This window comes from Candida parapsilosis, contig 005809 (assembly GCF_000182765.1).
Source record: "Candida parapsilosis strain CDC317 annotated contig 005809".
NCBI classification, from domain to species: domain Eukaryota; kingdom Fungi; phylum Ascomycota; class Pichiomycetes; order Serinales; family Debaryomycetaceae; genus Lodderomyces; species Lodderomyces parapsilosis.
Window position 1 is genome coordinate 1,883,321 of NW_023503281.1, and position 12,417 is coordinate 1,895,737.

At 39.1% G+C, this 12,417-nt stretch overlaps 6 protein-coding genes and 1 pseudogene across 7 annotated transcripts; all 7 read right to left on the reverse strand. All coding sequences in view use genetic code 12, as the record gives it.

Moving 5' to 3' along the window:
• Nucleotides 1-55: 55 nt before the first annotated feature.
• Nucleotides 56-2,881, reverse strand: PUT3 (Put3p; the record flags this gene model as incomplete). The annotated part of the gene is made up of 1 exon (XM_036809802.1): nt 56-2,881. One exon carries the CDS (start codon nt 2,879-2,881, stop codon nt 56-58), a length of 2,826 nt encoding a protein of 941 aa, XP_036666402.1.
• A 416-nt stretch (nt 2,882-3,297) lies between these two features.
• Nucleotides 3,298-4,296, reverse strand: CPAR2_208800 (CAP domain-containing protein; the record flags this gene model as incomplete). Its single annotated transcript, XM_036809803.1, has 1 exon — nt 3,298-4,296. The coding sequence occupies one exon, from the start codon at nt 4,294-4,296 to the stop codon at nt 3,298-3,300; it is 999 nt and encodes a 332-aa protein (XP_036666403.1).
• Nucleotides 4,297-6,084: 1,788 nt separating this feature from the next.
• Nucleotides 6,085-6,972, reverse strand: CPAR2_208810 (uncharacterized protein; the record flags this gene model as incomplete). The annotated part of the gene is made up of 1 exon (XM_036809804.1): nt 6,085-6,972. The coding sequence occupies one exon, from the start codon at nt 6,970-6,972 to the stop codon at nt 6,085-6,087; it is 888 nt and encodes a 295-aa protein (XP_036666404.1).
• A 593-nt stretch (nt 6,973-7,565) lies between these two features.
• CPAR2_208820 lies at nt 7,566-8,904 on the reverse strand (annotated as a pseudogene; the record flags this gene model as incomplete). The annotated part of the gene is made up of 1 exon: nt 7,566-8,904. A coding segment is annotated over one exon (1,339 nt).
• Nucleotides 8,905-9,038: 134 nt separating this feature from the next.
• On the reverse strand, nt 9,039-9,326 carry CPAR2_208830 (uncharacterized protein; the record flags this gene model as incomplete). Its single annotated transcript, XM_036809805.1, has 1 exon — nt 9,039-9,326. The coding sequence occupies one exon, from the start codon at nt 9,324-9,326 to the stop codon at nt 9,039-9,041; it is 288 nt and encodes a 95-aa protein (XP_036666405.1).
• Nucleotides 9,327-9,571: 245 nt separating this feature from the next.
• On the reverse strand, nt 9,572-11,590 carry CPAR2_208840 (ATP-dependent 5'-3' DNA helicase; the record flags this gene model as incomplete). The annotated part of the gene is made up of 1 exon (XM_036809806.1): nt 9,572-11,590. The coding sequence occupies one exon, from the start codon at nt 11,588-11,590 to the stop codon at nt 9,572-9,574; it is 2,019 nt and encodes a 672-aa protein (XP_036666406.1).
• A 359-nt stretch (nt 11,591-11,949) lies between these two features.
• Nucleotides 11,950-12,320, reverse strand: CPAR2_208850 (uncharacterized protein; the record flags this gene model as incomplete). Its single annotated transcript, XM_036809807.1, has 2 exons — nt 11,950-12,255; nt 12,315-12,320. 2 exons carry the CDS (start codon nt 12,318-12,320, stop codon nt 11,950-11,952), a joined length of 312 nt encoding a protein of 103 aa, XP_036666407.1.
• Between the last annotated feature and the right edge of the window lie 97 nt (nt 12,321-12,417).

Here is a 12,417-nt window from a genome sequence, read left to right on the forward strand (position 1 = left end):
GAATAGCTAGAGTGGTTGTGTATATTTAACTGTGTAAGTATAGCCCTTATTCATTTTAATCCATGTAGTTGAATTGGTCACTAATCATATCAGGAAAATGGGTTTCTGTGGTGGCACTGCTATTGGTACCCTCAGCTTCACCACCAATTCCTCCAGTGCCTCCACCGTTGCCTCCACCATTGTCTCCACTGGCACCACCACGTTGTCTTGAATCCTCAACGTCATCAAAACTAAATGGACTTGGCCCCGGCTTGTCAGTTTCAGCAATAGGCTCTAGCTCAGCACTAAGAGCAGCATTTTCTGGGGGATGGAAATTTAGCCATCCAGCTTCAGAAGTAATCTCATTCCACAATTTTTGCTCTTCATCTAGATAGGCAAACCCCTCTATTCCAGTTAAATCTTGATTGGTATTGAAATCCCCTTGGTTGTGTGGTAAACCAGTGTGGAAATTCAAGAAATCCAAATCTGGGTGTTGCTGTTGCAACTGTTGCGGAGTGTTATTCATTGTTTCATGAGCACTCTCTTCAGCTGCATCCTTCAAATCATCCTCATAAAGTTTAAATTCTTCGTCATGTTTACGAAGAATTTCTGTCATGGCACCATTAAAATCAAGTACACGAATCAACTTCAATAGTTGTGCTCTTCTTAATGCTGCCGGGTAGTTGCCCAATCGCTTCATTTTGGTAAACAATGTCAATGCGTGATCCAAATGTGTCCTTGTTGCATCATGAACTCCAAATGATGCATTGAAAAGAATTAACGTTGATGCGGAAGTAAAGAGATATTCACGATCCATCCATCCAAACAACGCAACCATATTATCCAGCACCAATGACCAAATACTCTTGATGGTATTGATTGAAGCTTGGAATGATGAATTGAGCAAGCTCAACACGTTCTTGGAATATTTGGTTAAATCAATGTATTTGTTCTGAGTTGATTGCACTTGCAACTCTTTTAATTTTTTGGATGAAAAGTGAAACAACAATGGTCTCACTGCTAAATTGATACCTTGGAAATACTCCGTCATCAAATTGACAATCAAACGAGACACTTTGGGCTCTTCTAGAGTGTAATCCACGTGAAGATGACTTGGTAAACAATTCTTCCAGTTAATCAACCTTTGTACTAAGTCAGACACAATAGGTAAGATGTTGTATGTTGGGGTTCTAGTGTATAGCGATGACAATATAACGGCATTGATTTGAGTGATTGTAACACAATTGTTGATGTAGTCTGCCGGTGGGAATATGTAATAACCCCGAACATCTTTATCATCTCGAGGGAAATCGGATAAATCGATCCTGAAATCAACCGGCAATTCAGTTGAAACTGAGTCGTCAGCAAAACTCAAGGGAAGACCAGCTTTCGATGAAAGCATTCTTTCATACATATACACTGTCCACCAGATTCTTCTCCTGTGTTCAAGCTCAAATCTATTTAATGACTCCTTTTCGGCATCCACATGCCAACCCAAAATTAATGCTGCCCTCAATGCCAAGCCAAAGTAAAAATACGAAGCAATGGTGCAATCAGCAACTTGCAAGTAGAAAGCATATAAAAGCATAACTTCAATACCGCCGTCTTTTGTTATATTATCAATTGCACCAGAAGCAAACAATCCTGTGAAAAGTTCTGATGCTTGATAAAAAAACTCTGCACCTGGCAAAGTGTGTTTCTCTTTACTGTCTTTCTTTCTTGTCATGTTTTCAAGTTTTTTCCGTTTAGCATGAGTATCTGATTCGGTTCCCAAATACATTTCCCCAATGGAAAAAATGAGCAAAATCTTGCAAAACCAAATGGTTTCCAAAATGGTTTCATCATCGGCATCTTTCTTGATGGTATTTTCGTCGGAATTTACCGTAGCGTCTTGAGAATAGTTTCGACGCAAGATTTTCTTGTTTTCCTCAGTCTTTCCCGCGTATAAATTCATTAAAAATTGTTTAATCAAACCTTCGTTGAAAAAGTAGAAACATCCGTCGTTGTAGTTGACGAATGTATCCACTAGAAGCATAGCATATGAGTATGAAGGTAGTGAGAAATTCATTGAAAGCCCAGGTCGAGTATTGGTCTTTGAAAGGGTGATCTTGTAAGCATTTCCTTCCTTTTCCATGATTTTACTTTCACGTTTTGATGATGATGATGATGATTGTCGAGAGTCGCTTTTCACAGATGATACTGATGCCCTCGTATCAGGAGAATTCATCGGAGTTGATTTGTTTGAAGTTGGAAGCAAAGATGAGTCAAACGTGGGTGCCATGTTTTGAATTTCCAAACCAAATAAAGTCATGGATGAAGACCCGACATACACTTTTTCACCAGTTCGTGACTGTATAAGCCGTCCATGTTTATCCAATGAAGGACCTATCACTTCCATTCCCTGTGTATGATTCAAACCTGGTTGATGGTTTACTCCAGCTGTAGCATTAATTTGGTTCTGTGTCGGAGGTAGATTTGGCTGTTGTTTTGGTGAGGCAGTAGCAGTAGTAGCCTGTGCTTCCACTTGTTTTGATTCCAGCTCTTTCAAGCTGTTTCTAAGCAGGGCATTGTCTTTTTTCAATCTCGCCACATCGTCATGTAATCTAGATAGGTACTTCATGGACACGACTATTTTCTTATCAGCTTCCACGTATTCACACTTAGTTTTCGCAAGTTGACATTTCTTGCAAGGATCACCTCCTGGACATCTTATATGACGCGTCCTACATCGTATGCACGCCAATGACGTTCTTTTTGGACGTCCTGTGGGGGGAGATGGCTTTCTCGTAGACTCTGCAAAGTTTGATGCTGATGCGGCTATAGGAAATGGCTCTACCCTCACATTTGCAAGATTGCCATCTCCGTCACTCTTGATTGAGTTGTCTGACCCCCTGCCACTCATTGCTCTTTCAAGTGATTGAAGTGTGAATAAAGCGGTGGAGTTTTTTTTTAAAAAAAAAAAAAGAATGGGGTTCTTTATAGGGATTTATTAATATTTTTTTTTTGTTTTTTTCTTCCCAAAATCATCAGACGATTACACAAAGTGGCTTATGTTGGGGGGAGGAGGAGGAGATGCAAAGCAGTTGGGTTGCAAATGGCAAATACTCTCCTAAATCTTTCAAAAAAACAATCTCTTTTTTTTATAACAACGTACAAATGCTAAAGCTACTCAGATATAAGCCTATAACCAGAGTAAATCCAGGGCCAAGCTTCTCACTTGTAATAAGGAAAGGCAAGCGCAAAAACAAAAACAAAAACAAAAACAAAGACAAAAACTGAAACTGAAACTGAAACTTCAAAGAAACTAAATTAACTGATCTATTGCAAAACGTTTGCCTTACCTTGACCAACAATGTTTCCAGCTGGGTCGTAAGAACAGATAATGTACTTACCCCAGTTTTGAGAGCTACAGTCCTTGTAAGCACAACCAACCTTGGTGGTTCCCTTCCAAACAACTTGTGTGAAATGGTCAAAAGTAGAAGCAGTGTTGTAGTTGTAGCTGTCACCTTCCAGGTACCAAGCTTCAACGACAGCTGAGCCGCTCTTGTAACCAACACCCAAGTTTTCACCGTATTTGCCACCAGAGTGCTTCAAGTTTCCTGAACAAGAATATTGGTCAGCATAGTTTTGAGCATATTCATAAGCAGATTGGTCCCATGACAATGCAGAGACGCCGTGTTGAGCACGTTTGGAATTGTGAGCATCAAGAATTTCTTTGGAAAATGCTTCATCTTGAACATTTCCGAAATCACCACTTGAACTGGATGAAGTTGTTGCTGATGATTGTGTTGATGAAGATGTAGTGGCTGGTGACTCCTGGGTAGTTTGTTGAGCATCAGTTGATGGGGCTGAGCTTACAATTGAAGTAGCTTCAACTGATTGTTGAGTTGGTTGAGAAGTTTCAGATGTTGGAGTGAATGAAACAATGGCGGCAGCTTCTTCAGATTCAGCATCAGAAGCTTCATCTGATGACAAAGTTGAAGTAACCAATGTGCTTGGGTTAACAATAACAGCTAATTTTTCAGTAGTTAATGAGTCTCCACTTTGAATAACCAAGTTCTGACGGTACAAAGTAGCATTTGCTTCGTCAACGTTGGAAACAACACTAGTGAATGCAATATCTTGTCCCAAAACATTGGTTGAAAAAACCCAGGTTGATACTGATGGTTGTTCTTCTTCTGTAGTTTGTGTTGGAGTTGATTCTCCATTGGCATCAACAGTGACAACATGTGTGACGTGTACGTATTCGTATTTGACTTGAGCTAAAGATAAACCAAAAAGAGTGGTAGCAGCTGCTGCTATAGTTGTGAATTTCATTATGACGCGATTTTGTTTTTTTTTTTTTCTCTTGTCGAATGAGCGTGTAAGGGTAGTGTATGTGTGTTTACTTTCTCAAAGGAACGGAAAGGGGTGGGGTATACTTTATAAAAAATGAATGTGAAGTATATAGGTGAGCAGTTAAAGAACTGTTTGTAGTGACAGACTGTAGTTGGTTGGGTTATGGATAAAAGAACGTAAGTTGGTTGAAGGAGAAAAGAAAAAGAAAGATGAAACTAGAGAAATTAGGATTTGTTGAAACATATATATATAACACCATGACACTTGTTATTATTATATGGCCCAAAGTAGGTTAATAAAACAACAATGGGTCTATTGTTGCATATACATTGCACATGAATAATGCTTAGCTTAGCTTAGCTCACACATCCCCCCTTTTAAATTCTCGATTCTGAAATTTAAATGCAAAAGTAAAGAACATCTATTGTCTTGAGCTGCTAGTCGAATCATAAACCAATACAGTCTATAATACTTTGTGCATAACATCCGAAGAAAAAAATTCTCAGTCCTTTTCCTATTGTGGATTTATTAAAATTAGTGGTCAATGTGGCAGGAGTGTGTTACACAAGAACGCCAAATTTATTAGGCATTACAATAACATACTTTAAAACTATATGCAGTATCTGACCATTTTTGTTTACTTTTTCAACTAAAAAAAAAAAGTGACAAAAAGAGACAACACAACAACAGAAAAGCATAATACTAATTTCTTGTCGTTTAACAAACCAAGTGTGTGTGTAGAGTTCTCTGTCTATTGTTCTAAAGCACACACAGTACGTTCTCTTGTGTTTGCTGTGTTTACTTAGCAGCCAAATCAAGGAGGTTCACGTGTTTCTTGAGTCTTTTTGTAGCAGTGCGGAATTGTTCAACATCCAACCAGGTAGTACAAAGAACAACAGTGTGTTTTATATTGAGTATTTAGGAGTGTCAAAAGAGTCTTTCCCCAGAGGAGCACCGAAAATCGCCCGTTAATGAGGTGATACATACGTTTCTGAGGCTCAAATGTACAGGAGAGATGCTTATTCTTTTCCGTCGTCTATTGTCGTCTTTTGTAAATCTAGATTTGGATCTGACTAGTGTGAATTCTGGTGAAAAATACACGACCTATGCATTGTTCCTCCGAAGCGCTTTCTTGCATTTCTTTTTCTTTTTTCCCTTTCAAACCAATTTCCGATAAATCAGTGAAAAAAAAATGGCATCTCGCATCGGTTTAATTGTCCCTCTCATCGATTCGATTTGAATCAATTTGATTCTATTTTTTTCTTTCTTTTTTTATTCAATTGCAACCAATGGGAACACAGCCCCGTGTTAACTTCTGAATTGCAATTTAACTTGCATATAAATCTGTCAAAATACGATGGGAGTATCTTTTCCGAAGGATAATGAAACATAGCCACCGATATAGGCGATTGTATCCCCTTTTCTCATGAGTAAAAAGAAACCAATATAGCAGTCCCCACGGTTAAGACCTCGGTTCATCTGATCCTCTGTAAACCAATTTCTCATTAGTCTAGATCTACGTATCCCATCGCATTCGCTTATGTTGCAAAAAAAAATACACATTCCGTTGGTACAAAACGGAAATATCGCGTATGTAGTCAATACTTTATCTCTATTTCGACCGTTAATGTCACACACCGGCATTTCGTATCGGATGTGCATGTCGCTCGTCCTCCCCCCCTTACACATAACGATTCGAGACACTTACAAAAAAAGAGACTGGATGTGACCTTAGCCGCGTAATAATACTCTCCACTATACAAAAATCTAGACCAATGGACGTACATTCTGTCGCCCTTGTCCCTTCATGTTTCCAACTTGCTTGTAATTGCAAATAACAAACATTCCCCATCCTCGAGCACTACAATCCTTATAAGCACAGCCCAATTGTGTAGTTGACTTCCAAATTACTTGGGTGAAATGATTGAACTTTGTTGCTGATTGGTAATTGTAATTTTGACCTTCGTTGTACCATGCATTTACAACTGATTGAGGTGAGCTATAACCAACGCCTAAATTCTCTCCGTATGGTGAGCTTGTGTGTTTCAAATTTCCTGAACAATCATAAGCATCGGCTACTTGTTGTGCATAGTTGTAAAGTTCTTGACTCCATGCTAAGGGTGCAACTCCGTGAGCAACACGTTTGACATTATGAGCGCTCAATATCGCATTTGAAAAAGAAGAGGAGCCTGTTGATTTTGCGGACAGAGTAGGTACACTTGCCACTGTTGTTGGCTCAGGCTGAACTTTTATTGTTGATGTAGTTGGCTTTGAGATAGATGCTTTTGTTGTGGTTGATGGGGCTGCGAGTGTAGTAGTTGGATCGGGTGTCCTGATTGATGAAGCTCCGGTGCTAGCTTTAACAGACGAAGTGGAACTTAAACTCTCTGGTGTGGAAATTTGCGGCAATGATGTTGGTGTTGGCTTTATCTCCTGACCATCACTACTCGAAGCAGTTGCAATTTCATCACTGGTCGTGATCATTGTTGATAAGGGATTCCCCAAAAGATACTCAGTATAGTAAACATCCGACTCATTGTAAATAGCTGATCTCAGCACTGTAACGTATACCACATCAGTCACGAGAATTGTTGCTGCTTGCACTATTGCAATCACAATCAAGAGTCCAACCAATTGGAGCTTGCAAAAAAACATTGAGGATTAAAGTGGTCTACAGAAGAAGAAGATGTAGATGTAGCGAGGTCAAACATATATTCACAATTATATACATGAGGGTACTGGCTCTTGGTGTTTACAGTTTGAATAGTTACCTACACTGGCGTCTGGGTCAAGAAAATGTGGGTGAATTAAAATAATCGAAAAACGTAAAATAATAACTGATAAAAACGCGATTGCCAACCAGCATACAAATTTAGCTCAGTTTCGCTAGGTGGTGTAGAGGGTATACCGTTGCAGTTGAAAAGCCTAAACCCGAGAACATGCAGATACAATCCATCTTTCAAATCTGATCTCAATAACGATCAACTATTTGGCATGCTTTTGTCTTGTTGCAAAATGCATATCTGGTAAAATCTGAATTAAGAGGCAGTACGCGACTCTTTGTGTAATGTTTTCATTATAAACATAAGCAAATTCTTTTGCCATTGTTGTCACTTTCGCCTAATTGAGCTAAGCACAAGACGAAAAGTTTAAAGCAAAGTATCAATTTGCAACCAAATCGTCTAATAATAATGGATACGTACACAGCAAAACTACACAACTCTCTCAAAATTTATCAACATCCCCAATTAGTCCCTCTTTGTTTCGAGCATACCACTGAGTGACACACCAATGCTTTTATATGGCTTCAACCAATCGTGTTTCTTCAGTTCGGTTTCAGCAAACTTGCCCCGCTCTTTCAAAAACGTATGTCCTGAATCCGTCATCATTTGCAAGTCTCCAACAACACAAAAATGACGTTTGGATCTAGTGATAGTGGTATTCAGCAGTCTTTGCTCGCTCAACCTTTTCATTGGATCGCGCCAATGTCAATATGATAGCTTATTTTTCTCTTCCTTGAAATCCATCAACGGTGCTTGATGTCAATCGATTGATGTGGTTTCAACTCTGATTTGAGTAGTTGCATCTGAGATGAATAGGGCGCAATGACTCCGATGTGGTGTTCCAAAATGCCATTATCAAAAAGATTCTTGATATGATGCTTCACCACGAGCACCTCTTTTGCATTCAGTTTTGATTTTATATTCTCGGTGCTTGTACTCATCTCCAAAAACCCTACATCTTGAGTGTTGTACCACATGCATGTAGTTGATGTCACTGGGGTACTTCTAACCCCAGGTAACTCGCACAATATCCAATTCTTATTCAATTCTTATTCAATTTAAAACTCATAGGTTTGTTTTCATGAAGTTTCAAACTAGGGAGTTTCATGATAAAATGCATTCATTCGGTATTGCACATTTAAAAACTTAACATACTTTTCACCATTCAACTCGCCAATGACTCTATCGAGTAAACTTGTTTCCGATGTATATTAGTCACTTTTCTATCAGTCAGTTTAACAGTTGGGGGCAACAGCTTGTTGTCTCCGACAATAACTAATTTCTTGCATCTGTAAGCAACTAGAGAAATCCAACATTGGGGTTCAAGTGCTTGTGACACTTCATCGATAATTATCGTGTTAAAGTTTCTACATCACTTTGTTAGCTCAGTTGAGCCAGTACCATGCAAAGTTGCAAACACGACACGTGCTTTTTTAATAATGGATTTGAATACCCATTTCATATTGTTTTGAAAACAGTTCGTGTAGTGACTTCAACTACGCACACAAACTCCTGCGTAATGCGCGACTCTTGGCATACTTTATTTCATCAAAAGTGGATCTCATCGGTTCCTTAATTTCAGCAATATATTTGTATCTTCATGAGCTTTGAACAAGACATTCAAAGTATGCTTCACACACGAAGGCAACACTTTGGCAGGTTGACTAATTCTGACCAAATCCTCATTGTCGTGTTTGTCGCTGAGTCTTTCCAATAATGGGTCCACTGAGATGTTTGACGTGCCACATACCAACACTCTTTTACTTCGATGGATCAATTGCTGAACTAATTCAACCAAATTCATTGTCTTCCCTGTTCCTGGTAGGCCAAACACTATACTGAATCAAGATTCATTCCTTGCAAACTTAATTACTTCTTTTTTTGATTTATTCAATTTTTCATTGTAATAGTCAATCTTTGCAGCTGTCTTAATGTATGCTACAGCAATGGATCCGCATTTGCAATGTCATCCGTGTCTATTCTCAAGTTCTCAAACATTATCCTCATGATATCGAATGTGCTGCAGTTCGGTGGGTTGAGTGCAGCTGGCTTTAACTTAATGCCGACTATTTCTTCACCTTCTAAAAATGATCCATCTAAACAAATCAAAATGCCATCGTCAATACCGTTGGAATCCGATGTCTCATCCTGTTTATAAAGGTGCAACTTATAGACCTCGTTGATTGTGAAATCAGCGTCAAGAATCCTATCTATAGTCATCAACATTGTTGTAAAAGTTGATGTGGTCGGCTCAATCAGGATCTTAAGCTTATTGTACTTAGAAGAGTTGCCAAAACAATTTCGCCACCAAAGCCGAATTCAACGTCAATGATTGGTAGATTCATCAAAGCCAACCCCATGGAAACTGACTCCTTCAAAAAGAAATGATTGGTTTTCTGTGCGACCTTAGCTGAGTCAATGGCTCGTACACGCTCAATTGCAAACTTGAAATCGTGGAACAAGCCAATGTCTCAGCTAGCAAAGTCGTCGATGTTGGGATAGACAATTTCGTATGGCTTTATTGACTCACCATCTTCAAATCCGTCTTCGACGTACTTGCTCCAATTTTGTAGAAATTTGTGCCCGGATTCATTCATCAATTGCAAATCACCAATTACACAAAGTTGCCTTTTGGGTCGAGTAATTGCTACATTCAATCTTCGCTCCTCACTCAAAAACCCGACATCTCTTTCATCATTGGACCTAACCAAGGTCAATATGATAACCTCTTTCTCACGACCTTGAAACCCATCAACAGTGCTCACTTCAATCAATGATTCTGGACCTAATTGCTTCTTGAGTAGTTGCACCTGTGCGGCATATGGTGCTATAACACCAATATCTTGGGGCAATACTCCACTGTCGACTAATCTCCTTATGTGGCTCTTGACAATTTGCAATTCCATCTCATTGTACTTTGAATCCCCCTTTATTGACTCCAATTTTTGTTCAGGAAAGTCACCACCTTGTGTATCGTACCAGACACATTGGATACTAGTTTCATCATTGCTTTCGACATCTGGAAGATCTGTGAGCTTGATGTTTTTTACAGATGCATCACTGATCAATTTATCTTCATAAAGCTGCATGCTGGGAAACTTCATGATACTATCATTCATTCGATATTGTACGTTAAGCAACTTCTTGTACTTATTGCCCTCTACCTCCTTGACCAATCTGTCAAATAATGTTGTCTCCAATAGACTGGCATTGCCTGAGATTATAGTTGGTGGGAGTTGCATATTGTCTCCGGCAATGACCAACCGTTTAAACTTGTCATTATGTAGTAAAGGAATCCAACACTGTGGTTCAAGAGACTGCGATACCTCATCAATAATAATCGTATCAAAGCTCACACCGCTCCTTTTCAAATCAAACGAGCCTGCACCATGCAATGTAGCCAAAACAACTTGCGCTCCATTTAGCAACTCGTGTACAATCTTTCTCTCTCTTTGAACCAACTCTTTTTTCAACTGCTTCAACTCCTGGTACAAGGCTTTCCTCTCAGTATATCTCTTACATTTTTTTATCTTGTTCAAAACTGACTGAATATCATTCTCAAGATCTTTAATCACTTCTCTACCAAAACTCTTGGAAAGCACTTCAAGGGAATGTTGAAGATTCACTGGTAAAAGTCTAGCAGGGTGACCAATTCGTATCAACTCGCCAGCTTTGTAATGGCTGCCAAGTCTCTCCAAAATTGTATCAACAGAGATATTTGATGGACCACAAACCAAAACTTTTTCGCCTCGTAGCGTTAATTGTCGAATTAGTTCGACCAATGTCATTGTTTTGCCTGTCCCCGGTGGTCCAAAGATTATCGAAATGTTGGACTTGTTTATTGCAAAATCAATTGCAGATTTTTGCGATTGGTTCAAGCCCGAATTAAAAAAGTTGATCGTAGAATTTCCGCTCAATAGATTGTGTTTTGTTTCGCCGAGGAGGAGTTTATGAATGTCATTTTTTTCACTCTCTTTCAACTCGAGTACTTTGTTCATCGTGGTGATCATTCTCTTGTACGTTATTGAGTTGGCCAATTTGACAATCCAAAATCTTGACGAATCATTGGTGTTGTTATAGTAGTTGAGAATCTTATCGTCGGAGGTGGATTCATCCACTGAGAGAGTGATTGTCTGATTGGATACTTTCACAACAACTGCGTCAATGGATTCGTCGCAGTCTTGGGTCTCTTCTTCTTTCTTGGCCTTTTTGCGTTCGGCTTTTGTCATTTTGGCAATTCTAACAATATCCCCCGTTTTCATGGATACGGAAGAGAGATCGCCATTGCTTACGGCATTGTCCAATTGCATCTCCAAGATGGTTTTACCACCAATACCTGTTCTCATGTTTGTAATATTCAAATTGATTACTGCAAGACCCATCAGGGCAAGCTTCTTTGGTGAATAGGCATTGATATACTCGGTTGTTTGAGCAACATCTTCTTCCTGCTCTTTCAAGATGGCATCCTTGAATCTTGTAAATAAGCTCATCAGAGTAATGTAATGTATGAATCAAGTTTCTTGAAGTTTTTCACAAAGACACAGAAAAAAAGAGAAAAGTAAAACTTCATACATCTTTGATTCACAAACTCTTATACGTTTAATCTTTGATTACCCTGATTTGACATCGAGAAAGAGAGCGTTCAGGTGTCAAAATGATAGTAATCAGTTTCTTAGAATCTGCACTCAAGATGCTTGATTGAGAAATAATGTTGCAGAACTTTTTTTTTGATGCAATTCTTTCAAAAATAACGCACTCGGAGCGTATTTGATTACATTTGGATCTAAAGATGAAACTTTATATGTACTTCAAAACCCCAGTAAACGGTCCCTACAAACAGCTTCTCCCTCTAATCAATTTCTCTCTTGTAATCCCTGATATCTCTCCCCGTTTGTTCTTTCAAATACTGAGCACCAGCGTTTCGTAAATTATCCAACACCAAATTGCGTTGTTTGAAATAACCGGAAATTCTCAACACCGAAACAAGTTTGTCGTAGCAAGTTTCACCAAAGCTGAGGTAATTCCCGAACCAGCGACGTACATCGATAGAGCTGAAATGCAGCACGTCAAATTGTAAACCGGTGTTTCGGTGAACCCCTGCGAGGACGATTGAAATAAGGACTAGGTCAACGCCATAATGCACTAGTTTTCCAAGCTGGTTGTTATGCGTTAGTGCCTGATTACAGTCGGTTGGGGTGGTCTCTCGATACGTACACTCATTGTCAGTAGATGTTTTCTAAGTAAAGCAGGAGTGAACTTTCTTTTCGGAGATAAAGGAATGAGAAAAACAAATCCCTGAATAAATCACGTGCATATC